At 37.9% G+C, this 26,948-nt stretch overlaps 1 protein-coding gene across 1 annotated transcript in view; it reads left to right on the forward strand.

The window, feature by feature from the left end:
- Positions 1–26,948, forward strand: part of GALNTL6 (polypeptide N-acetylgalactosaminyltransferase like 6) — a 1,146,418-nt gene that overhangs the window by 454,989 nt on the left and 664,481 nt on the right. Inside the window, exon 3 of the mRNA XM_065878925.1 lies at positions 25,403–25,541. Coding sequence (XP_065734997.1) covers positions 25,403–25,541 — 139 coding nt within the window. The remainder of the gene's footprint in view (positions 1–25,402; positions 25,542–26,948) is intronic.

Raw genomic sequence — 26,948 nt, forward strand, 5'->3', positions numbered from 1 at the left:
TTACAGCTCTCAGGACATAACAGGTCTGCAATCAATATTTGTCAAATGAATCAACTTACGAAAACTTCTGGTCAGAACATTCTTAGAGGATTGTGTTTTTGGACAGCAAGTTGTAATTCAGAGGTTAGCTGAATGAGATCTAGAACTCATACAGATGTTAATAGTCCTTCTAACGTTAATGGGCGAAGTGATAAAAGTCCAGAGCTGTATCAGCAATAATTAAAAGCCAACTCCAATTCCTATTTGCATTTTTCTCTTTTCTCTATTCTATTCACCATCTGAGAGGGGAGTAACTTGGTAGAGGCTATAGCTATCTTGTAATGGCCCTATGGTTGTCCTTCATGAATGTTTAAATCATCGTATTTATGTAAAAAATATTGCCATGTACAGCATACTTTGAAAGAAACAAATGCTTCCGTAGGTGTGTGGTTTTATTGTTCTCGATGCTTTTTCTTTCAACCACTGGTTAAAATTGGAAAATCAAGATTAGGTTGATGAAAGAATAAGATGCGTTATGAATACAAGCTAAGACTTCCGTCCTCCGAGTTTCGCTGTGTCCTTTGTTACACTCGTTCTCCCATCATGCCGTGGGGTGGTGATTAGCCCCTCATCATCATTCTTCAATTGTCTTCACACTGCACTCCAAGTGACCTTCTATAATGAGTTTCTCCTTGAAGGATCATTTCCTCCTCATATGTGAAAACATCATAGTGATTTAATTATTATTTTCCTATTCTGTGTTATCTGGTAATTACCACAATTTAGCTTCCTAAGTGGCAATATTAAAAAAGTATTTTTTCTCATACTACATTTTTTTCTTAATTGACCATAATTGTTTTAGAAGGAACGTATGTGATAATTATGGAATTGAATGACATCTCCAAAGCCTAATTTTTTTTTAACATCCTCAAACCTCGTTGTTTAAAATGACTCGAGATGCTCCAGCCCTTAAGACTGGCACACACCTGGCAAAGAATCACTCTCAAAAAGGCCTATGTGACAGAGACAACCTTCTGGCCCTGAGTTACTGAGTATAGAACTGAGAGCCATGGGGTCAGACTCCCCCAGTCTCTGTACAACTAAATCTCAGAACGTGGGTAGGGATGTAGTTCAACAGCTCTCATGAGAGATACAAGAATCCCTCCTTTCAACGATGCCTGGGATACTTTTGTCAGGACATTTACCTCTTCTCCAGACCTCAGTAATCACTTCTGTAGTTCGTGGATAGTCATCTTACAACTTAGGATTTTAATAAGAAGATCATATTATTGGATAAGAAGAGAAGATGATTATTATTAGATGAGAAGTCCTTGCTTTCTCATCTAAATCATACAGGACAGCTTTGGGTTCCTTTCCTAGGATTCAGCTTATTTTGTCCCAAATTTCACTCCTCTATTTGGCTCTTTATAATGGATTATCCTTACTTATTTTATCTGCCTTATTTGAGAAAGAAGACTCTTGCCTCTGAAGGTCTAGGGACCCACTCTTTCATCTCTGCTTTGGGATCAGTTTGCTTTAACTGGAGAGAGTAAATTTTTTTTTTATTGGAGTATAATTGCTTTACAATGTTGTGTTAGTTTCTGCTGTACAATGAAGTGAATCAGCTCTATGTATACATATATCCCCTCCCTCTTGGACCTCCCTCCCACCTCCTTCTAGGTCACCACAGAGCACCAAGCTGAGCTCCCTGTGCTCTACAGCAGGTTCCCACTAGCTATCTGTTTTACACATGGTAGTGTATTTATGTCAAACGTAATCTCCCAGTGCATCCAACCCTCCTCTTTCCTCCCTGTGTCCACACATCCGTTCTCTACATCTGCGTCTCTATTCCTGCCCTGGGAATAGGTTCATCTGTACCATTTTTCTAGATTCCACATACATGCGTTAATATATGATATTTGTTTTTCTCTTTCTGACTTACTTCACTCTGTATGACAGACTCTAGGTCCATCCACGTCTCTACAAATGGCCAAACTTCGTTCCTTTTTATGGCTGAGTAGTATTCCATTGTGGTATACGCACCGCATCTTCTTTATCCATTCATCTGTTGATGGACATTTAGGTTGTTTCCATGACCTGGAAACTCTGCAGGCCTGGAGAGAGTAAATTTCATGAGTTGGAGGAATAGACACAATTTTAATTGAAACATTATGAATTCTAACTTTTATAAGGAAACTTTTAATGTGTATTGCATCATACAATAGTGGCTTCTTCAACTCAGTATGAGCTGGAGCTCTATTTTCTGTAGATTTTCATAACAGAAAAACAGCAGTCTACATCCTTTTGTGGCCAGTTGTGTTACGGAACTTTGTACGTTTTAATCTAGTTTGTCCTTGCCTTCTTAGAATTAGTTATATTTTAGTCAGGTAACAGGTGTCTCTTAAATCTCACCAGCCCCTCAGTCTGCCCTCAAACATCTTGTTGCCCTTCCTACGCAATGAACCTTCATTTCTTCTAGAAGATTGGAGGTATGAGTAAGTTACGTAGTTTTTCCTTTGAGATTATTGATAATTGCTTTCAAGCAATTATTATTGCAAAGTACTCAAGCTTCAGGTAATATTTGCACGTCAGCTTTAAAGCTGAATGAAATATCTGATGATGTATGATGATTTAAAAACAATCACTGAATGATTTGGTGGTGTACAATATTAGATAGAATAAAACTATTTAGCCACACCTCTTGTCTTTGTAAATGAGGCCACTGAGGGTGAAAATGTGAAAGATTCCACCCGAATTACACAGCTTCTTAGGAGGAAAAGTTGGATGTAAATCTCAGAACCTAGATATTTGTTATCCAACTCCGAATTGTGGCATCCAATACTCAATATTCTGTAATAAACCTATACAGAATTATCTGAAAAAGAATAGGTACATGTATGTATATGTATGGCTGAATCACTTTGCTGTATACCTAAAACTAACACAACGTTGTAAATCAACTATACCTCAATATAAACTAAATGTTTGTTTGTTTTTGTTTTTTCAATTAATTAATTTTTTTGGCTGTGTTGGGTCATCGTTTCTGTGTGAGGGCTTTCTCTAGTTGGGGCCAGTGATGGCCACTCTTCATCGCGATGTGTGGGCCTCTCACTGTCACATGTGGGATCTTCCCAGACCAGGGCTCAAACCTGTGTCCGCTGCATTGGCAGGCAGATTCTCGACCACTGCACCACCAGGGAAGCCCTAATTTTTAAAAAAAAAAAAAAGAATGGGAAATAGCAACATATGCATGCTGTGTGTTTGTGTGTGTGTGTTGTGTGTGTGTGTGTTTGTAATTTGTTGAAAGCAGATGCTGTGGCAATGAGGAAAAAGAAGAGGGAGACTCATCTTATTCTTAACAAACATTATGAATTAAAGTTTAAAGCTAAGACATAAAATTCAGGTAAAAAGAACAAACAAGAACCATAAGAAGAAAGAAAGAGAAGGAGAAGGAGAAAAAGAGGAGAAGGGGGTGGGGGAGGAGAGCATCTTATGAATGATGCTGAAAGCTGAAACTAGAACAGCATCCACTCCCCTCCACCACAACAAATGGAGTAATGGGAGTTTAGTGAGTTATTGAAAACGTTCAGAAAACAAACCTGCCCCCCAAAGTTCCAGGATTTTCAATTGCTGCTAACATATAAAACTGACATCCGTAAGAATATCACATCTCCTTTGTATTAAGAAGTCTTTACTGCTTTCAGGTTTTTTATATATTTTACTCATAAAAACATAACAGTAGCCCTGAAAGATAAAATTTCCAATCTGAATATGAAGAAAGTGACATTTCTTGAGAGAAAATATACACAATTGCATATTTTATAAATACAGGAATAGAAACAGAAACCCCAGGTCTTTTGATACTTTGTAAATTACAGATGGATTCTTTGTTCTTCACCTCACTTCAATATCTTTCATTTATAATGCTTAAAGATTTGGAAAAACCCCTAATTTTTCATATTATAATTGTAAGTGTGATGACAAAGCAGTGATATCTGGATGAATCAGACTGTTAGAGACAAGTTAGCTCTTTTTTTGTCCCGATATGCAATACTAGTTCTCCCAATTATTAAATTCAATGGGAATTTTATACTTTGAAATATTTATCTATAATATTTATGTAGTAATTTTCTACATAGCCTAAAGAAAGAGGCCATTAGTGAGAACTAAGTAATTATGTATGTATAAGTTTTCAGGCCATCTCACACTTATTTAACCCCAAAATATGAACTTGGTGCCTATTTTTTCTTCCATCAGCCCCATCCAAATCTATAAAATACAAACGCCTAAAAATTCTAACAAAATCATATTCTCATAAAAATCAATGGCATTTCAAGAGGAGTTAAAAGTAAAAGCAATTCAAAAGAAAAATTGAAAAGATAATTACATTAAAAATAATCATAGTTGGGCTTCCCTGGTGGCGCAGTGGTTGAGACTCCGCCTGCCGATGCAGGGGATGCAGGTTCGTGCCCCGGTCCGGGAGGATCCCACATGCCGCGGAGCGGCTGGGCCCGTGAGCCATGGCCGCTGAGCCTGCGCGTCCGGAGCCTGTGCTCCGCGACGGGAGAGGCCGCAACAGTGAGAGGCCCGCGTACTGCAAAAAAAAAAAAAATCATAGTTAAACTCATTTAAAACCTATTATAACATATATAAAGTAAACCATCAAAATTTTAGAACAGTGTTCACAAAATTATCTGTTGGTATTCACTTGTATAAATGCAAACTCTGATTAATATAATTATCAGCTCTTTGATTTTTACAAATGAATACTTAGTGTATAGGTTTTAGTGGACACAGTATCCTTTACAATCATTCTGTCTGTTTACTCAGGTACCGAGGTATTTCATATAAACTTTTATATTGAAGAAAGGAAAAACATGCAATTTTAAAGAGATCTGATGATTTATGATTTTTCAGAAAAAGAACTTATATACGTTATAGTTTGAAGGAAAAGAAAATTCCCTGACATCTGAAAACAAGTCTGTTCCTTAAGCAGAAGAAGAGGAGGTTATTGAAGGCAAATGTACTGGGAGTCTTGGGAAAGGAATGACTTACTAGGTTTCCTAAAGAATAAGCTAAACTCGCATGGAAATATTTTACCGATGATCGTAGTGATGAAAAGCACAATTTCGTGAAAACCAATCTGGAGGTATCACTTCCAGGATGATTCAATCCGATAAGGAAAATTCCTTGAGTGAGGCATGGAATTAGGACTGAGCCTGACTGGATCACGTTCCAAGAAGGGTATGGGCAGGATGAGAATTGTTTATTCCCTTTATAGTAATAGAGCTGGTTACCTAGATGTAGTTAACCAGTACCTAATTAAATGAAGAAAATATAGTAAAATATACATGAAGAACAGTAGAAAATTTTAGTATATATATAGGGAACCTATCTGGTTAATTTAAAATATAGGCACTTCTAATATTAATGATGTGAAGTTACTCTTTAAGAAATTACTATAAATCTAATGCAGTTCAACATTCCATTAAAATCTCTTCACTCAACAACATCGCTAGAATTACTATTTGCGTATTTCAGGTGTCTGTGCCCTCTGTATGCCACGTTTGCTGGAACAATCAGAAGCTTATGAGACATGGACCACTGATAATTTTTCATTCCATTACTACAGACATGAGAGAGACAGAGAGAGACATTTATACTTCAGTGAGCAGTTTGGAAGTCTTTTCTGGTTCCATAGAAATGTAACTTCCACTCATCTTTAAAAGAATTATACGTTACATCCAGTCCTTAGTGCGAACTTTCAGGAATCGCCTTCTTTTGTCCATTTGATATTAAATCACCTCACTACCACTCACCTGACTGAGGATATGATATCTGTGGTGGTTTTATTCTTTATGATTATAGCAAGTATCATCCTTTTTCATTCTTTCATCTCTTTTCATGCATAAAGCTTCCTTTATAACCTATTGAATAAGATTTCACTTTTCCTCAGCGTCATGTAAAATTTTATCATAAATAGCATATGCTCTGTAAGGCATTGTTGTCATTCATAATCAAAATTAAGATGCTGCTGTTATGTAGAAGCTATTTTAAATCTGACATATACACATACTTATCACTCAGTCTAAAAGCCAAGATCATGTCAGGGTCCCTGTTAATATTTAACTAAAGTAATTTTTTGAATTTATTGAGGATCACAGCCTATATGTTTTCCTTATTGTGTAGTATAATGTAATTTCAGTTGTCTTCTTAGGCTATACATAGTGTAAGTAATAACAGATGACAAAGTTAACTATTATTTTGTTAATCAGACTTTTATTTATTGCAAGGACTAAATTTATTGCAAAGAGTCTACCCCCCAAATCTTATCTTCACTTAGTGTTTTCTTTGCTAATCTTTCTTTCTTTTGCTACTTTCGTTCTAATTTGCCTCTTAACCAGTGGCCTCTTTATTTTCTTTAGATTTTTTTTCCACTCTCTTTGATGGTTTTGATCTCAGCTTCTTCTCTGTATGCTTCAAATGACATAGGGGATGCTTTGTGATTGTGTTGCCTTACTGTTTTAGAAGGGGTAAAAATGTCCAAGCCATGACACTGTGACACTGTAATTTTTACACAAAGGAAGATGCTAACAGACCACATCAGACAGATTTAACAGTAATGTTCCATTTAAAAAAAAAAAAGTTGTCACTTCCTGGGGAATGCACTGCATGGGAATTAAATCAAGCACTTCCCCTTAAAGGGGAAGGGTGGAAAGGGAGAGATAGGAGGCAGAAATCCTATTGTGTGTAAATTACAGATACTTTTTGCATTTAAAAATGCTTCTTATCATTAGTCTTTATTGATTAAGAAAAGGTTAAATTTATATCTGTGTAAGTAGAACCCATACGTACCAGTGATGAATCAAACTAAATACACTTTTTTTTTTAACATCTTTATTGGAGTATAACTGCTTTACAATGTTGTGTTAGTTTCTGCTGTATAACGAAGTGAATCAGCTATATGTATACATATATCCCCATATCTCCTCCTTCTTGCGTCTCCCTCCCACCCTCCCTATCCCACCCCTCTAGGTGGTCACAAAGCGCCAAGCTGATCTCCCTGTGCTATGCGGCTGCTTCCCACCAGCTATCTATTTTACCTTTGGATTAATCTCCAAAATTTACAAGCAGCTCATGCAGCTCAATAACAAAAAAACAAACAACCCAATCCAAAAATGGGCCGAAGACCTACACAGACTTTTCTCCAAAGAAGACATACAGACTGCCAACAAACACATGAAAGGATGCTCAACATCACTAATCATTAGAGAAATGCAAATCAAAACTACAATGAGATATCATCTCACACCGATCAGAATAACCATCATCAAAAACTCTAGAAACAATAAATTCTGGAGAGGGTGTGGAGAAAAGGGAACCCTCTTGCACTGTTGGTGGGGATGTAAATTGATACAGCCACTGTGGAGAACAGTATGGAGGTTCCTTAAAAAACTAAAGATAGAATTACCATATGACCCAGCAATCCCACTACTGGGCATATACCCTGAGAAAACCATAATTCAAAAAGAGTCATGTACCACAGTGTTCAGTGCAGCTCTATTTCCAATAGCCAGGACTTGGAAGCAACCTAAGTGTCCATCAACAGATGAATGGATAAAGAAGATGTTGCACATATATACAATGGAATATTACTCAGCCGTAAAAATACACGTTTAAATGATTGGGAGGCAAAATATTTCTTAACATGATTTGCCCCTGCGTTGTCTGCAGACAGTGAAGCTTTTTATGACTATTTGAAGAATAACTACACAATTAGACGATAAAACGTTTCCCCGAGCCCACGTGAAAGCTGAAAACTGATAGAACACTAAGATTTCTATAGAAACATGCTGATTTTAAACATAGAGAATCCTTAATTTCATTCACAACAAATTGTTACCAACAACATCAATTCGTGTACATAGATTTATTCTATCTCCACGTTAAAGATCGGTGCTCAGAGTGAATAGAAATACTTCTTGCTATTTAACTCCTTATAGGCTAAATCAAAACATATATAAGGTTTTTAATGTAAAAAATACCCATATCTCTAGATCTTAGACATATTAGACAACTATTCTTAAAAAATGTTTTCATAATCAGACAATGGAGATGTAATATTATTATCAGTAATGAATGGTTATTACTATAGATCACATTATTGTTTTTATGTAACCAGATTAGTATTGGTTTATCCTGTAACCAAATGTGTATTAGTTTAATTTTCTTCAGCTATGTCCTCCTTCATTAATACTGTGGTGAGTATCCTAGGTATTTTGTATTTCCAAATACATGTTTAATTCAGCTCCTCATTGCACTACACAGAACACCCCAATCACAAGCACACTGAGCCCCCCACCACTCCAGAGGAAGCAGTTCTGAGATTTCAATTTGGATTACGTTGTAGGCAAATAAATGATCAGTTCCTGGAGAACTGACAACTTAAAAACACTTCTTCGAATCCAAGATCATGATGTATCACTCCAATTATTTAGTTATTCAGTAACTTCTTTCAACAATGTTTCTTCTATTTACAGTATGGAGAGCAGCCTTGTACATATTTTGTTAGGTTTGTTCCTAAATAGTTGATATTTTCATGCTACTTGAAAAGCTATTTTAAAAATTTTATTTCAAATTTGTTGTTAGTACATAGAGTTGATTTTATATTGATCTTTATCAGTAAAAACCTTGACAAAGTAGCATCAATTTTCCTAGTTTTTCAATTTTGTCAGTTTTTTGTACACATTCATGTCATTTAAAATAAATTTGTTTTGAGACTTCCCTGCAGTCCGGTGGCCTAGACTCTGCGCTCCCAGTGCCCGGGTTCGATCCCTGGTCAGGGAACTAAGATCCTGCATGCCTCATGGCAAAAAAAAAAAAAAAAAAATTGTTTTTATTCTTCCTTTACAATCTTTACAGCTTTTATTTCTTCTTCATGGCTTATTTCAGTTGATTGGCCCAGATAGAGAGGATCAAGGTCATGGATTGAGTAGAAATAGTAACACTTGATATCATTGTTGTGTTTCCAACCTTAGGGGGGAAAGTGTTCACTATTTCACCAATGTTGTATAATGTTTGCCACATTTTTATTGTGGATACATACCCTTTGTCATATTTTTTAAAAGTTCCCTTCTATTCGTAGGTTACTGAAAATTTCCATTATGGTTGAGTTTTATCAAATGATCTTTTGTGACTATTGAGATAATAAGATGACCTATTCCTCAATGTGAGTTATATTGATTGATTTTGAATATTAAGTCAACATTGCATTTCTGGAATAAATCTCAGTAGGGCATCATATACTATCTTTTAAAATGTAGATTCATTTTGCTAATCTTCTGTTGAGTTTTTTTTTAAATCTATACTCCTGAGAGAGAGGTCTGATATATTCCTCTCCTGTAATGCCCTTACCTGTTTTTGATATCAAGCTTATGCTGGTATCCTAAAAGGAATTTCTCTATTTTCTAAGATAGCTATGTCAAGATGGTACTGTTTCTCACTTTGATATTTGGAAAAATAAATCAGGAAATCCATGTGGGCCTGGATTTTTCAATTTTTTTAATATAATGCCCTCAAGATCTGTCCATGTCGCTAATAGAAGGATTGCCTTCTTTTTCATGGGTGAAGGATAACCCGTTGTATATGCTAAGCAAAGTAAGTCAGGCAGAGAAAGGCAAGTACTCTATCGTATCACTTATATATGGATCTGAAAATGCTTAGCTGTTAGAAACAAAGTGGAGTGGTGATTACCACAGGCTGGGGGCTGAGGGAAATGCGGAGATGTTGGTCAAAGGGCAGAAACATTGTAAGATGAATAAGTTCTGGGATCTTTTGTTACATAAATACTGCATTTTATTATTATTTTTATGTTTTTTCCTTTGTTAGGTTTTGTGTTAAACATTCTTGTGTGGTTTTCAGCTGTTCACCCTAGAGATTCCAGTACCGATTATTGACTTACTACACTTTAATTAGGACTTTTACCACTTTCAGAATAATGCAAAACCAATAATTTACTACCTTTCCAGCCATGCCTCTCACTCCAGCCATACCAAACCATAGATGGAATTCCCAATCACACTTTATACTCTCCTCTCTGACCCATGCCTATGACGCTTCTGCCTGCTTACCCGATGGCTTCCCTACATCTCCTGGAAGGTCCCATATCATTGAGAGACATTCTCTGTCCTCCTCCTGTGTTAATTAATGAAGTGCGTTCATTTATTTCCCCATGTATTCATCTCACAGGAACTCTGGGGGGGCAAGCCATGTGATCACACTGTGCTAAGACTTCCTGACCCATCGATAGCAAGACATGGTCCATCACTCAAGGACCGCACAGCTTATCACATTTCTATGTTAATCACAGAGGTCTGATTTTACTTTTTTCTCTTAAACATGATATCAAAGGTAATAACTCAGATGTTCATCATTTAATCCCCAGGCCCTGGCTCAGAGTAGGTGCTTAATATGTGGTTTTGAATAAATAAATGAGTATATTTGTTTCCATTAGGTAACAAACCCAGTTGTATCAGTTCCTTATTTGTGTGTGGCTCCTAAAATATTTGAGTTATCTTCTATGTGGCAGGCACTCTTCTAGGTTCTGGGGATATTATGGGGCACAGAGAAAGGCCTTGCTTTCATGAAGCTTCTATCCTGATGTGGAGATTTTTGATTAACAGGTAAAAACATAAATGTAGAATAGCAAGCACTATATAGTAAAAATAAAAACAGATTTGGGAACTAGAGAGGGCATGGAGTGCTGTGAATGATGGTTTAAGATGGATTATTTATGCAGAATCTCTCCAAGACAATTATATTCGACCACAGGCCTGACTTGAGTGTTCCAATTGCTTATCTTCAAGAACCTTCAGGAAAAATGTTACAACAGGGATTTCCTTATGTTATTCTTTTTTTTTTTTTTTTTGCGTTATGCGGGCCTCTCACTGCTGCAGCCTCTCCCGTTGTGGAGCGCAGGCTCAGTGGCCATGGCTCACAGTCCCAGCCGCTCCGCGGCATGCGGTATCTTCCCGGACCGGGGCACGAACCCGTGTCCCCTGCAAAGGCAGGTGGACTCTCAACCACTGCGCCACCAGGGAAGCCCCTCCTTATGTTATTCTTATACTCAGTTATTTCTAAGGAGAAGTTTAAATACCTTAAGTTGTCTGTCCCTGGAATTTTTCTTCCTCTGACAAAAACCTGCTTTATCTCTCAATATACCATTTCATGAGATCTTGATCTACTGAGATAGTTTTATTATTTTTTAAATAGCATGTTTCAAAATTCTTATCTGTACAAGTTCATTCACCTCAGTTTTTTCTTATGCAGTGTCCCCAGCCCCAGACCTTTGAAATCAAACTTGAACTCTCCTTCAAGTTTGAGTTGAAAACTCACTTTTTCTAGTTGGAGTTTCTAAGCCATATAATGTTCCTCAGTTTGCCACAGTCTTGAAACTCTTGCAGGATTTATCGTGCACTTAGTTCTCGTCCACAAATACTCCATTTCCTTTTTTTTTTAAATTGGGAGTACAGTTGCTTTGCAATATTGTACTAGTTTCTGCTGTACAGCAAAGTGAATCAGCTATACATATACATATATCCCCTCCTTTTTGGATTTCCTTCCCATTTAGGTCAGCACAGAGCCTTGAGTAGAGTTTCCTGCGCTCTACAGTAGGTTCTCATTAGTTATCTGTTTTATACATAGTAGTGTGTATATGTCAATCCCAATCTCCCAGTTCCTCCCACCCACCCCCCTTCCCCCCTTGGTGTGCATACATTTGTTCTCCATGTCTGTGTCTCTATTTCACTTTGCAAATGGGTTCATCTGTGCCATTTTTCTAGATTCCATGGATCCATTTCCTTCCATATCAACACTTTTTTTTTTTTTTTTTGCGGTACGCGGGCCTCTCTCTGTTGTGGCCTCTCCCATTGCGGAGCACAGGCTCCGGACGCGCAGGCTCAGCAGCCATGGCTCACGGGCCCAGCCGCTCCGCGGCATGTGGGATCTTCCCGGACTGGGGCACGAACCTGTGTCCCCTGCATCGGCAGGCGGACTCTCAACCACTGCGCTGCCAGGGAAGCCCCATAACAACATTTTTATAGGGTTGTCATGTCTTAGTCCGTCTGGGCTGCTATAATAAAATACCTGGGTGGCCTGTATACAGCAGAAATCTTTTTCCTTACAGTTCTAGAGCTTGGCAAGTCCAGGATCAAGGCACTAGCAAATTCAGTGTCTGGTGAGGCCCACTTCCTGGTTCATAGACCAGAAGACGTGTCTCCTCACGTGTCCTCACTTGGTGGGAGGGGCGAGGGTCTCTGAGGTCCCTTCTGTAAGGGCACTAATCCCATTTCTGAGTCCTAATCCCTCATGGCCTAATCACCTCCCAAAGTCCCCACCTCCAAATGCTCTCCCATTGGGAGTTAGAATTCAATATGCGTTTTTCAGGGGCATAAATGTTATCTATAGCACCCTGTGTCTTCCTAATCAGAATCTATTTCTAGCTTTTTCAGGCCTGGGGTCATACCATACACATTTTTACTTCTCCTACCCAGAGGTGCATATTGTAGATAAACATTAAAAAAATGATAGTCATACCAATCTATGAGACAGCCAGACTAAATAAAATGGCACTTAATCTGGAGGATAAATACCAGGTGCACTGTGAGAGATTTAATGGAATCTCCATGTTAACTTCAACTCTGTGCCTTGAATAACGTAGGATCAGAGACATATTTGCAAGACTTAGAAACTTTCTGCTTAATACCTGTCCATTTATATATAGTATTTACCTTTTATATTTTTATTCTTTAAAATACCTCATTTTTATACCTTTTATACTATTTTAAACACAGCAGATAGTGCACTATTTTTTAATTTAAAGTAAAGGAATCTGAATTTATAGTGATAACAGTAAGGTACATTAGAGTTTTTTTAAAGACAAATAGGTAAATCTGCAGACTAATAAAGACCTTTGAATAATGTCATTTTTCAACATACGCTTTTTGATTGGAGCTGTTTCCTTTGTTTTGTTGTTTTACAAAAGAAATGTCAACCCACATGAGATGTCACAGACCCTGAGGATCTACATATTAACACTTAAGATGAGTTGATGGCATTTGCAGTAAAAACTGCTGACTGTGCGTGAGAACAGAAAATTTTAAAACTTTTCCTCACAACTGCCGTGAAGAAGTCTCTAGAAAGCCCTCACTGGTGACCCACAAGCTTTGCTTTAAAGCTCTAGAGAGTCACTCATTCACTGGAAAAGCCTTGCCACCTGAGGTGTATCATCTGAAGACCACATTGTTATACAAAGAAAATGAATTTCCCTTTGACTGACAGATGTTTGAATGAATGTGTAGCTTTAACATTTCCTATCTATAGTCTTAAAAGTGGCCGAATCTAAAAGTTCACCATTAAAAATATCTACCAAAAAATTACAGAAAAGAAGCCTCAGGTGTGTGCATACATTTCACTTAGGGCATTTAAATTTAAAAATAAAAATTTGTTAAAGAAAGTGAAGACTTATGCACTGTGATTTTTTTTTTTATTGAATAGGATTTACGGAGTGGCCTGTAAATCCAGTTAACACCAAAGAATATATAAGGTCAAAAGACGTTTTCTAGCTAGTTTGGCCACTCATGGGAGAGAGACTTAGATCTTTTAAAAGTTTCCCCAGGTTAGGACATGGGTTCGAGCCCTGGTCCGGGAGGATCCCACATGCTGTGGAGCTGCTGGGCCTGTGCACCACAACTACTGAGCCTGCGCTCTAGAGCCCGCGAGCCACAGCTGCTGAGACCCGTGTGCCTAGAGCCTGTGCTCCACAACAAGAGAAGCCACTGCAATGAGAAGCCTGTGCCCCACAACAAAGAGTAGCCCCCGCTCGCCACAACTAGAGAAAGCCTGCACACAGCAGCGAAGACCCAATGCAGTCAAAAATAAATAAAATAAAATTTATAAATTTATTTTTAAAAAAGTTTCCCAAGGTTAGATGGCTAATGGCTAATTGTGGCAATGTTTATTGAAAATACCAATGTCTCTTGTTAACTTACATGTAACATGGGTAAAACTATGTTTATTTCACAGTGTTGCATCAAAAAATATATATAACATTTTTTAACATAGTACTTTGTACTTAGTGGGTGCTCAGGAATTAGCTGGTATACAAATGAAATTTCTCACTGACTCATTTACTTACCATTTAGTTTGTAAAAGCAAGTGACATTTTCTCCTAAGAAATCAAAACAAAATCAGACAAGACTCAGTATTGATTTTTTTTGATGCCAAAAGTGAAACACTTAAAGATGTTTGTTTCTCTCCCTTAAAATTGAAGAGATTTTTAGTCTCCTTCTTGAGCATAAAATTCCTTATCAATCCTTAGCTGTTTGATCTTAACTCTTGGCTCTACTGAGGTTAATGCCACTGTGACAGAAACCAGAAGTTTTAAAAAAAAGTTGTTTTCACTTCTATTTGAGGTATTACTGAAATATATATATTATTTTTCAGATTCTTTTCCATTCTAGGTTATTGCAAGATACTGAGTATAGTTCCCTATGCAATACAGTAAATCCTTGTTGCTTATCTATTTTATATACAGTGGTGTGTAAATGTTAATCCCAAACTCCTAATTTATCCCTCCCCCACCCTCTTTCCCACTTTGGTAACCGTAAATTTGTTTTCTATGTCTGTGAGTCTGTGTCTGTTTTGCAAATAAGTTCATTTGTGTCATATTTTAGATTCCACACATAAGTGATATCATTTGATATTTGCCTTTTTCTAACTTCATTTTGTATGATAACCTCTAGGGCCATCCATGTTGCTGCAAATGGCATTATTTCGTTTCTTTTTATGGCTGAGTAATGTTCCATTCTATATATGTACCACATCTTCTTTAACCATTCATCTGTTGATGGGCATTTAGGTTGCTTCCATGTCTTGGCTGTTATAAACGGTGCTGCTATGGACATCGGGATGGCTATCTTTTTGAATTAGAGATTTCATCTGTTCTAGATATATGCCCGGGAGTAGGATTGCTGGGTCATATGGTAACTCTTTTTTTACTTTTGTGTGTGGTATTTTAAAGCAGGAAAGAAAATGACAAATTATTCATTAAATGTCATTCCTACAACACCTAACTGTGTTTAAAAATAAAGGTGATTCTTTTCTCACTTCTCACACCAGAACACGTTCCAGATGGTTCAAAAATTTTAATGAATAAAACAAAACAAAATGTTAGTAAAACTCTGAATTCATGAATGAATTTTAAAAATAATAGTGGAGTAGGAAAGGGTTTACTTATAAATATAATGCATAATAAAATTATGAAAAAAAGTAAAATAATCTGGGTGGAAAAAATCTTAGATTTATTTTGATCCACTCTAAGTCTCTTTTAATTGGTGCAATTAAGCCATTGACATTCAAAGTGATTATTGATATAGTTTTGATTAATCTCTACCTTATTCATTACTGTTTTCTATTTGTCATCCTTGTTCCATGTCTATCTTCCACTTTTTTTTGTCTTTTGTGCATTAAACTGAGGCTTTTATATGATTTTGTTTTTCTCCACGTCTTAGCATATCAGTTATGCTTTTTCTTTTTTTTTTTTACTTTTTTGTAGTGGTTGCCCTAGAGTTTGCAATATGCATTTACAGCTAATCCAAGTCTAATTTTAAATAGCACTATAGCACTTCACAGGTAGTGTGAGTACCTTAAAATAACAAAATGCTCCTAAATAGTAATTCCTTCCTCCTGTCTCATCTGTCATTGCTTTCATCCATTCCACTTTTTTATAAGCATACATGAGTGTGTGTACATATATATATAAAATATATATACACAAATACTACATAAGCATACATGACTGTGTGTATATATGTAATATAGAGAGAGAAATAATTATACATAAGCATATATAATCTATTACATTGTTGATTTTATACATTGAATAAACTGATATATTAAGAATAAGAAAAATTAAAAAGTGTCAGTTTTTCTTTTTGAAATAAGAACATTAATTTTTTTCTAACATCTTATTGGAGTATAATTGCTTTACAATGGTGTGTTAGTTTCTGCTGTATAACAAAGTGAATCAGCTATACGTATACATATATCCCCAGTCCCCTCCCTCTTGCATCTCTGCCCACCTTCCCTATCCCACCCATCTAGGTTGTCACAAGGCACCAAGCTGATCTCCCTGTGCTATGCGGCTGGCTGCTTCACACTAGCTATCTATTTTACATTTGATAGTGTATATATGTCCATGCCACTCTCTCACTTCGTCCCAGCTTAACCTTTTACCTCCCCATGTCCTCAACTTCATTCTCTACATCGGCGTCTTTATTCCTGTCCTGCCCCTAGGTTCTTCAGAAACCTTTTTTTATTAGATTCCATATATATGTGTTAGCATATGGTATTTGTTTTTCTCCTTCTGACTTACTTCACTCTGTATGACAGACCCCGGGACCATCCACCTCACTACAAATAACTCAATTTCATTTCCTTTTATGCCTGAGTAATATTCCATTGTATGTATGTGCCACATCTTCTTTATCCATTCACCTGTCGATGGACGCTTAGGTTACTTCTATGTCCTGGCTAGGGTAAATAGTGCTGCAATGAACATAGCGGTACGTGACTCTCTTTGAATTATGGTTTTCTCAGGGTATATGCCCAGTAGTGGGATTGCTGGGTCATATGGTAGTTCTATTTTTAGGATTTAAAGAACCTCCAAACTGTTCTCCATAGTGGCTGTATTAATTTACATTCCCACCAACAGTGCAAGAGGGTTCCCTTTTCTCCACACCCTCTCCAGCATTTATTGTTTGTAGATTTTTTGATGATGGCCATTCTGACTGGTGTGAGGTGATACCTCACAGTAGTTTTGATTTGCATTTCTCTAATGATTAGTGATGTTGAGCATCCTTTCATGTGTTTGTTGGCAATCTGTATATCTTCTTTGGAGAAATGTCTGTTTAGGTCTTCTGCCTATTTTTGGATCGGGTTGTTTTTGATATTGAGCTGCATGACCTGCTTGTAAATTTTGGAGATTAATCCTTTGTCAGTTGCTTCGTTTGCAAATATTTGCTCCCATTCTGAGGGTTGTCTTTTCATCTTGTTTATGGTTCCCTTTGCTGTGCAAAAGCTTTGAAGTTTCATTAGGTCCCATTTGTTTATTTTTGCTTTTATTTCCATTTCTCTAGGAGGTGGGTCAAAAAAGATCTTGCTGTGATTTATGTCGTAGTGTGTTGGGCCTAAGTTTTCCTCTAAGAGTTTTAAAGTGTCTGGCCTTACATTTAGGTCTTTAATCCATTTTGAGTTTATTTTTGTGTATGGTGTTAGGGAGTGTTCTAATTTCATTCTTTTACATGTAACTGTCCAGTTTTCCCAGCATCACTAATTGAAGAGGCTGTCTTTTCTCCACTGTACATTCTTGCCTCCTTTTTCAAAGATAAGGTGACCGTATGTGCATGGGTTTATCTCTGAGCTTTCTATCCTGTTCCATTGATCTATATTTCTTTTTTTGTGCCAGTAGCATACTGTTTTGATTACTGTAGCTTTGTAATATAGTCTGAATCAGGGAGGCTGATTTCTCCAGCTCCATTTTTCTTTCTCAAGATTCCTTTGGCTGTTCAGGTTTTTTGTGTTTCCATACAAATTGTGAAATTTTTTGTTCTCTTTCTATGAAATATGCCATTGGTAGTGTGACAGGGATTGCATTGAACCTGTAGATTGCTTTGGGTAATATAGGCATTTTCACTGTGTTGATTCTTCCAATCCAAGAATACGGTATATTTTTCCATGTGTTTGTGTCATCTTTGATTTACTTCATCAGTGTCTTATAGTTTTCTGCATACAGGTCTTCTGTCTCCTTAGGTAGGTTTATTCCTAGGTATTTTGTTCTTTTTGTTGCAGTGGTAAATGGGAGTGTTTCCTTAGTTTCTCTTTCAGATTTTTCATCATTAGTGTATAGGAATGCAAGAGATTTCTGTGCATTAATTTTGTATCCTGCTACTTTACCAAATTCATTGATTAGCTCTAGTAGTTTTCTGGTAGCATCTTTAGGATTCTCTATGTATAGTATCATGTCATCTGCAAACAGTGACAGTTTTACTTCTTCTTTTCCAATTTGGATTCCTTTTATTTCTTTCTCTTCTCTGATTGCTGTGGCTAAAACTTCCAAAGCTATGTTGAATAATAATGGTGAGAGTGGGCAACCGTGTCTTGTTCCTGATCTTAGTGAAAATGGTTTCAGTTTTTCACCATTGAGAACGATGTTGGCTGTGGGTTTGTCATATATGACCTTTATTATGTTGAGGTAAGTTCCATCTGTCCCTACTTTTGGGAGAGTTTTTATCATAAATGGGTGTTGAATCGTGTCGAAAGCTTGTTCTACATCTATTGAGATGATCATATGGTTTTTCTCCTTCAATTTGTTAATACGGTGTATCACATTGATTGATTTGCATATATTGAAGAATCCTTGCATCCCTGGGGTAAACCCCACTTGATTATGATGTATGATCCTGTTAATGTGCTGTTGGGTTCTGTTTGCTAGTACTTTGTTGAGGATTTTTGCATCTGTGTTCATCTGTGATATTGGCCTGTAGTTTTCTTTCTTTGTGACATCTTTGCCTGGTTTGGTATCAGGGTGATGGTGGCCTCGTAGAATGAGTTTGGGAGTGTTCTTCCTTCTGCTATGTTTTGGAGGAGTTTGAGGAGGATAGGTGTTAGCTCTTCTATAAATGTTTCATAGAATTCACCTGTGAAGCCATCTGATCCTGGGCTTTTGTTTCTTTGAACATTTTTAATCACAGTTTCAATTTCAGTGCTTGTGATTGGTCTGTTTATATTTTCTATTACTTCCTGGTCATTCTCAGAAGGTTATGCTTTTCTAAGAATTTGTCTATTTCTTCCAGTTGTCCAGATTATTGGCGTATAGTTGCTTATAGTAATCTCTCATGATCCTTTGTATTTCTGCAGTATCGGTTGTTACTTTTCCTTTTTCAATTCTAATTCTGTTGATTTGACTCTTCTGCCTTTTTTTCTTGATGAGTCTGGCTAATGGTGTATCAATTTTTTCTTCTCAAAGAACCAGCATTTAGTTTTATTAATCTTTGCTGCTGTTGCCTTCACTTCTTTTTCATTTACTTCTGCTCTGAGCTTTATGATTTGTTTCCTTTGGCTAACTTTGGGGCGGTATTTTGTTATTCTATCTCTAATTGCTTTAGGTGTAAGTTTAGGTTGTTTATGAGATTTCAGTTTTCTTAAATTTACCAAAGCTTGATTTGTGACCCAAGATATGATCTATCCTGGAGAATGTTCCACGAGCACTTGAGAAGAAAGTGTATTCTGTTGTTTTTGGATGGAATGTCCTATAAATATCAGTTAAGTCCATCTTGTTTAATGTGTCATTTAAAGCTTGTGTTTCCTTATTTATTTTCATTTTGGACGATCTATGCATTGGTGAAAGTGGGGTGTTAAAGTCCCCTACTATTATTGTGTTCCTGTTGATTTCCCCTTTTATGGCTGCTAGCATTTGCCTTATGTACTGAGGTGCTCCTATATTGGGTGCATAAATATTTACAATTGTTATGTCTTCTTCTTGGATTGATCCCTTGATCATTATGTAGTGTCCTTTTTTGTCTCTTGTAACATTCTTTATTTTAAAGTCTATTTTGTCTGATATGAGAATTGCTACTCCAGCTTTCTTTTGATTTCCATTTGCATGGAATATCTTTTCCCATCCCCTCACCCTCAGTCTGTATGTGTCCCTAGGTCTGAAGTGGGTCTCTTGTAGACAGCGTATACACAGTTCTTGTTTTTGTATCCATTCAGCCAGTCTGTGTCTTTTGGTTGGAGCATTTAATCCATTTACATTTAAGTAAGTATTGATATGTATGTTCCCATTACCATTTTCTTAATTGTTTTGGGTTTATTACTGTAGGTCTTTTCCTTCTCTTGTGTTTCCTGCCTAGAGAAGTTCCTTTAGCATTTGTTTTAAAGCTGGTTTGGTGGTGCCAAATTGTCTTACCTTTTGCTTGTCTGTAAAGGTTTTAATTTCTCTGTCAAAACTGAATGAGATCCTTGCTGGGTGGAGTAATCTTGGTTAGAAAGATTTTTGAAAGGAAAGGTTGAAAAGAAAGGTTTTTCCCTTTCATCATTTTCAATATGTCCTGCCACTCCCTTCTGGCTTGCAGAGTTTCTCCTGAAAGATCAGCTGTTAACCTTATGGGGATTCCCTTGTATGTTATTTGTTGTTTTTCCCTTGCTGCTTTTAATATTTTTTCTTTGTATTTAATTTTTGATAGTTTGATTAATATGTGTCTTGGCGTGTTTCTCCTTGGATTTATCCTGTATGGCACTCTGTGCTTCCTGGAGTTGATTATTTCGTTTCCCATATTAGGGAAGTTTTCAACTATAATGTCTTCAAATATTTTCTCAGTCCTTTTCTTTTTCTCTTCTTCTTCTGGGACCCTTATAATTTGAATGTTGGTGCAATTAATGTTGTCCCAGAGGTCTCTGCGACTGTCCTCAATTCTTTTCATTCTTTTTTTTCTTTATTGTGCTCTGTAGTAGTTATTTCCAGTATTTTATCTTCCAGGTCACTTACCCATTCTTCTGCCTCAGTTATTATGTTATTGATTCCTTCTAGAGAATTTTAAATTTCATTTATTGCGTTTTTCATCATTGTTTGTTTGCTCTTTAGTTCTTCTAGGTTCTTGTTAAACGTTTCTTGTATTTTCTCCATTCTGTTTATGAGATTTTGGATCATCTTTACTATCATTACTCTGAATTCTTTTTCAGGTAGACTGCCTATTTCCTCTTCATTTGTTAGGTCTGGTGGGTTTTTACCTTGCTTCTTCATCTGCTGTGTGTTTCTCTGTCTTCTCATTTTGCTTAACTTACTGTTTGGGGGGTTTCCTTTTTGCAGGCTGCAGGTCATAGTCCCATTGTTTTTGATGTCCGTCCCCAGTGTGTATGGTTGGTTCAGTGGGTTGTGTAGGCTTCCTGGTGGAGGGGACTGGTGCCTTTGTTCTGGTGGGTGAGACTGGATTTTGTCTTTCTGGTGGGCAGGACCACGTCTGGTGGTGTGTTGTACGGTGTCTGTGAGCTTAGTATGATCTTAGGCAGCCTATCTGCTAATGGGTGGGGTTGTGTTCCTATCTTGCTAGTTGTTTGGCATGTGGTGTCCAGCACTGGAGCTTCCTGGTCATTGATTGGAGCTGGGTGTTAGCATTGAGATGGAGATCTCTGGGCGAGCTCTCACTGATTGATATTACATGGAGTCAGAAGGTCTCTGGTTGTCCAGTGTTGTGAACTCGGTTCTCCCACCTCAGAGGCTCAGGCCTGACACACGGCCGGAGTATCAAGACCCTGTCAGCCACACAGCTCAGAAGAAAAGGGAGAAAAAAAAAGCAAGGAGGAATAAAAATAAAATTAAATTAAAAAGTTATTAAAATAAAAAAGTATTAAAATAATGTTTAAAAGAGTAATTAAAAAATTGAAGAGAGCAACCACACCAATAAACAGATCCAACAGTGATAACCAGCATTAAAAAGTAAACTAAGATAAACATAAAACCAGAAACAAATTAGATGCAGAAAGCAAACCCCCAGTCTACTCCCAGTTGCTCCCAAAGTCCACCCCCTCAATTTTGGGATGATTCGTTGTCTATTCGGGTATTCCACAGATGCAGGGTACATCAAGTTGATGGTGGAGATTTAATCTGCTGCCCTTGAGGCTGCTGGGAGAGATTTCCCTTTCTCTTCTTTGTTCACACAGCTCCCGGGGTTCAGCTTTGGATTTGGCCCCACCTCTGTGTGTATGTCACCGGAGGGCGTCTGTTCTTCACTCAGGACGGGGTTAAAGGAGCCGCTGATTTGGGGGCTCTGGCTCACTCAGGACGGGGGGAGGGAGGGGCACGGAGTGCGGGGCGGGCCTGCGGCTGCAGAGGCCGGCGTGACGTTGCACCAGCCTGAGGCGTGCCCTGTGTTCTCCCGGGAAAGTTGTCCCTGGATCCCGGGACCCTGGCAGTGGCGGGCTGCACAGGCTCCCCGGAAGGGGGGATGTGGAGAGTGACCTGTGCTCGCACACAGGCTTCTTGGTGGTGGCAGCAGCAGCCTTAGCATCTCATGCCCGTCTCTGGGGTCTGCGCTTTTAGCCGCGGCTCACGCCCGTCTCTGGAGCTCGTTCAGGCGGTGCTCTGGATCCCCTCTCCTCGTGCACCCTGAAACAGTGGTCTCTTGCCTCTTCGGCAGGTCCAGCCTTTTTCCCGGACTCCCTCCCGGCTGGCCGTGGTGCACAAGCCCCTTCAGGCGGTGTTCACGCCCCCAACCCCAGTCCTCTCCCTGCGCTCTGACTGAAGCCCGAGCCTCAGCTCCCAGCCCCGCCCACCCCGGCGGGTGAGCAGACAATCCTCTCGGGCTGGTGAGTGCCGGTCAGCACCGATCCTCTGTGCGGGAATCTCTCCGCTTTGCCCTCCGCACCCCTGTTGCTGCGCTGTCCTCTGCGGCTCCGAAGCTTCCCCCTCCGCCACCCCCGTCTCCGCCCGCGAAGAGGCTTCCTAGTGTGTGGAAACCTTTCCTCCTTCATGTCTCCCTCTCACTGGTGCAGGTCCCGTCCCTATTCTTTTGTCTCTGTTTATTCTTGCCCTACCCAGGTACGTGGGGAGTTTCTTGCCTTTTGGGAGGTCTGAGATCTTCTGCCAGCGTTCAGTAGGTGTCCTGTAGGAGTTGTTCCCCGTGTAGATGTATTTCTGATGTATTTGTGGGGAGGAAGGTGTTCTCCACGTCTTACTCTTCCGCCATCTTGAAGGTCCTCTCTCAGGGTGTTAGTTTTTATCTTCCCTTATGCTTTCTTCAGTGCTCTTCCTTTATTTAGATCCATGTTTCTGACCTATATCATTTACTTCTTTTTAAAGAACTTTTTTTTAAACATTTCTCACAAGGCAGGTTTAATAGGAACAAATTCCGTCAATTTTTGTCTGTCTGAGATGACCTTACTTCTCCTTCAGTTTTGCAGGTTAGTTTCACAGGGTATGGACTTCTATGCGGGGAGGTTTTTCCTCTCAGTTCTTTAACTCTTTCACTCCACTCTCTTCTTGCTTACATGGCTTCTGAAGAGAAGTTGGATATAATTCTTATCTTTGTTCCTCTGTAGGTAAGGAGTTTTTCCTCTGTTTTCTTTTGAGATTTTTTCTTTATCTTTGATTTTCTATCGTTTGAAAATGATATGCCTCTGTGTAGTGTTTTGGTAATTTGTCCTGCATTGTGTTCTCTGAGCTTCTTGGGTCTGTGGTTTGGGGTCTTGGATTTGTGGTTTCCTCATTTGGGGAAATTTTTCTGTCAATGTTTTTTCAAATAGTCTGTTCCTTCCTCTCTTCTCCTTCTGTTGTTCCCATTATGTATATGTTACATCTTTTGTAGTTATCCCATGCCCTTGGATATTCCGCTCTACTTTCTTAAGTTTTTGTTCTACTCGCTTTTTGGATTTTGAAGATTCTATGGATAAATCCTCTGGTTCTGAGAATCTTTGCTCATCTGTATCCACTTCTACTCATAAACCCATCAGAAGTATTCTTCATTTCTTTTAAGGTGTTTTTTTTTAATCTATTTTTGGTTCTTTTTTACGATTTCCATCTCTCTGCTGACCTTGCCCATCTGTTCTTGCATGTTCTCCACTCTTCTGTTAGGACCCTTAGTATATTAACCACAGTTATTTAAAATTCCCAGTCTGATAATTCTTACATCCCTGCTGTGTCTGTTTCTGATGCTTTCTCCATCTCTCCCGTCTCTTCAAGTTGTGATTTTGCCTTTTGGCATGCCTTGTGATTTTTTTCCTTGATAGCTGGACATGATGAACCAGATGAAAGAAATTGCTGGAAATAAGCCTTTCATGATGTGGTGTAGAGGTGTGGTGGGAGGGCAGTGCCCACAGTTTCGTGATTAGACCTCAGTCTTCTGGTGACCCTGGGCTTCTGAACTGTGAGTTTTTCAGCAGTTTCTCAGGATTTTTCTCCGCACTTGGGCAGAATGGTTAGAGTCGGCTAGAGTCAGGAATTTCCCTTCTCTTGGGTCAGTTCGTCTACAGGATACACCAGAGCAGGTGGGGCTCTGGTTAACTAGTTTCCCCTGAGGGCAGGCCTTATTGAGAAGACCAGAGTGCTCTGACGTATTTCACAATGGTTCCTTCTCTCCTCCTCCTGCCAGGAGCTCAAGAGAATTTTTCTTCAGTACTCACTCTGGGAACTTGGTTGAGCTCCCGGAGATAAATCTCAATAAAATTGGAGCCTTTATGACTGGGTCTTCCAGAAGGTTTTTACTTCTCCGACTTGTCTGCTCAGAGCTCCCAGCAATTTGTCAATTATAGTTCAGGTTTTCCTACCCTGGCACTGGTACCTGGTGTTTGTACTCATGAGCCCCTGCTCTGGTAAGCCTTAGCTCCTGTACTCCGCCGTCTGTCTCTGTTGCCCCGTGTCCTCTCCTCTCTTCTGGATCCAAGAAGAGCTGTTGGTTTTTTCAGTCTGTTTAGCTTTGTACTGGTTGTCAAGACAGAGTGGAAACTTCCAACTCCTTACCTGCAGAACCAGAAAACAGAAGCCTTAAATTAGATTTAAATAAAAGAAACCTACAAAATATTTACAATGTACGTAATTAAGAAAGCTTTAGCAAACATAATATGTAAATTGTTCTTAAACTGTTTTTTAAGATCTCCGAACAATCATTTTACAGTGTAAGAAATACAAATGATAAGTGTATGTAAAATTAATTTTATTATTAGTCAAGAGAAGGCAAGTGTGTGACTAATATATATTTTTACCAGTAAATTTCAAAATAGTATCTAATGCTTCTGGGGATGTGTGAAAACTATCTACTCACTCTAAAGGTAGTCTGGCAATTTTATTTGTAAAATAAAATTTACTCCCCGCCACCACTTCCAAGTATACCTAACTAGGAATATTAAGCAAATATGTTTATTTTAACATTGTTTATAATATGTAAAATCGGAAATAATTTTAAAATATATCTTCAGCATCATAGTGTAAATTGGGATGCAATGAAATAATATCAACTAGCGGAATGCAGTGAAGTGTGGCTTTTATACAGTTATGTTGGAGAAAATCAAATTATAAGGCAGTATGTATATTAGAATCTGTATACAGATGTTAGCAAACATACACGTAAACTCTTAGCAGTGGTTTTCTCTGAGAGATAAGATTATACTTTTTACTTCTGTGTTGCTTGCTTTTTATCATGAGTGTCTCTCTAAATGAAATAAAATAATATAATAAAATCTTGCTGCTAGAGCTGTTTTTGGAGCATAGTAACAGGCAACTAAAGAAACACACGCATTCATGTCTTATTATCTGTTCTAGAAGATGAAATGGTTTTTACGCAGAGAGTAATCCCTTTTTCTCTTCTCCTGATAGGGAAAGGTGAACATGGGAAACCTTACCCCCTCACTGAAGAGGACCACGATGAGTCAGCTTACAGGGAAAATGGTTTCAATATTTTTGTCAGCAACAACATTGCTCTAGAGAGGTCCCTGCCAGATATCCGCCACGCAAAGTGAGTGTCAGCTCACCTCTGTGCAGAGCGGTTTTTCTTCTGTCTCTTTTGATTCATATGTTTGATGTATATCATGGTGAGATACACAGTGAAAACCTTTGCCCTATTAATTTTATAGAAGCTGTTTATACTCTATAATCATATATATATTTTTGTTTTTGTTTTTTTATTGAAGTATAGTTGATTTACAATGTTGTGTTAGTTTCAGACGTACAGCAAAGTGATTCAGTTATATGTATGTGTATATATGTATATAATGTGTGTGTGTGTGTGTGTGTGTGTGTGTGTGTGTGTGTATTCTTTTTCAGATTCTTTTCCCTAAAGAAACTTAATGGTTACCGAAGGGGAAAGGTAGGGGGGGGATAAATTAGGAGTTTGGTATATATACACTACTATATATAAAATAACTAACCAACATAATCTTAAATACTTTTTATTTAAATTGAAATAACCTTTAAAATTCCAAAAGAGTCACTGTCGACTCTCAAAAATTTAATATCCATTTTCATTATTAAGTTGGCGGTATGATCTCCATTTAAACCGAAGTGCTTTCAGATGACATATATAACTTTGCATTTGATCATGTACATTATGAAGCTCATGTTTTTCTCTGGTAATTAGTGCTGTCAGAACTGTCTACATGTGCATGCCTTTGACCGACTGCATTCTCACCTCGGCCTTATCAGTGCCATTGTTGTTACATTTTCTTAGAAAGTGCCTAACATGAGTGCATCCCTAATCTAAAGGTAATGTTTGGTTGCTCAGTTTCCCATCACTTAGGAATTGCTTGTGCCTTGTCAGTTGACAGTGGGCTCAGTTTTTACTGAATTGTAGCTAAATATTGTAGTCTGAATGGAAACAAGAAGAATATTACCTACAGTTGACTGAAAGCCTTCTTCTCTCTGTCTACCCCTGTCTAATCCTAACATTGCTTAATGTACTTTTTTTTCTTGTCTGTTATGGTTTTCTTAATAGCATATGCTATGCCAAAAGTATGCCAAGAATGTAGGCAGAATTTGAAGTTGTGGCGTTGTCATGCATATTTGTTAAATCTGTCCAGCTAATAGAGTATATTGACTTTTGCAGTTCATCTTCCTTTAGAATCATTGATGTGAGAGAAAGAAAATCGGAGAAAATAAAGGGCATAAATGAAACCAGGACTAGAAATATAAATTAAACTAGTAATGTACATTACGTAAATCTCCTTGTGCAAAAATAATTAACCCATTAGGGAAAAACAAATCAGTACGTTGTGGTTTGGAGGACTATTTTTTAGTTGCCGTATTGTATCTTTATAAATTTGTTTGTTTGGGTTTTTTTAAACATCTTTATTGGAGTATAATTGCTTTACAATGGTGTGTTAGTTTCTGCTTTACAACAAAATGAATCAGTTATATATATACATAT

The sequence above is a fragment of the Phocoena phocoena genome, chromosome 6 (assembly GCF_963924675.1).
Source record: "Phocoena phocoena chromosome 6, mPhoPho1.1, whole genome shotgun sequence".
Classification (NCBI taxonomy): Eukaryota; Metazoa; Chordata; class Mammalia; order Artiodactyla; family Phocoenidae; genus Phocoena; species Phocoena phocoena.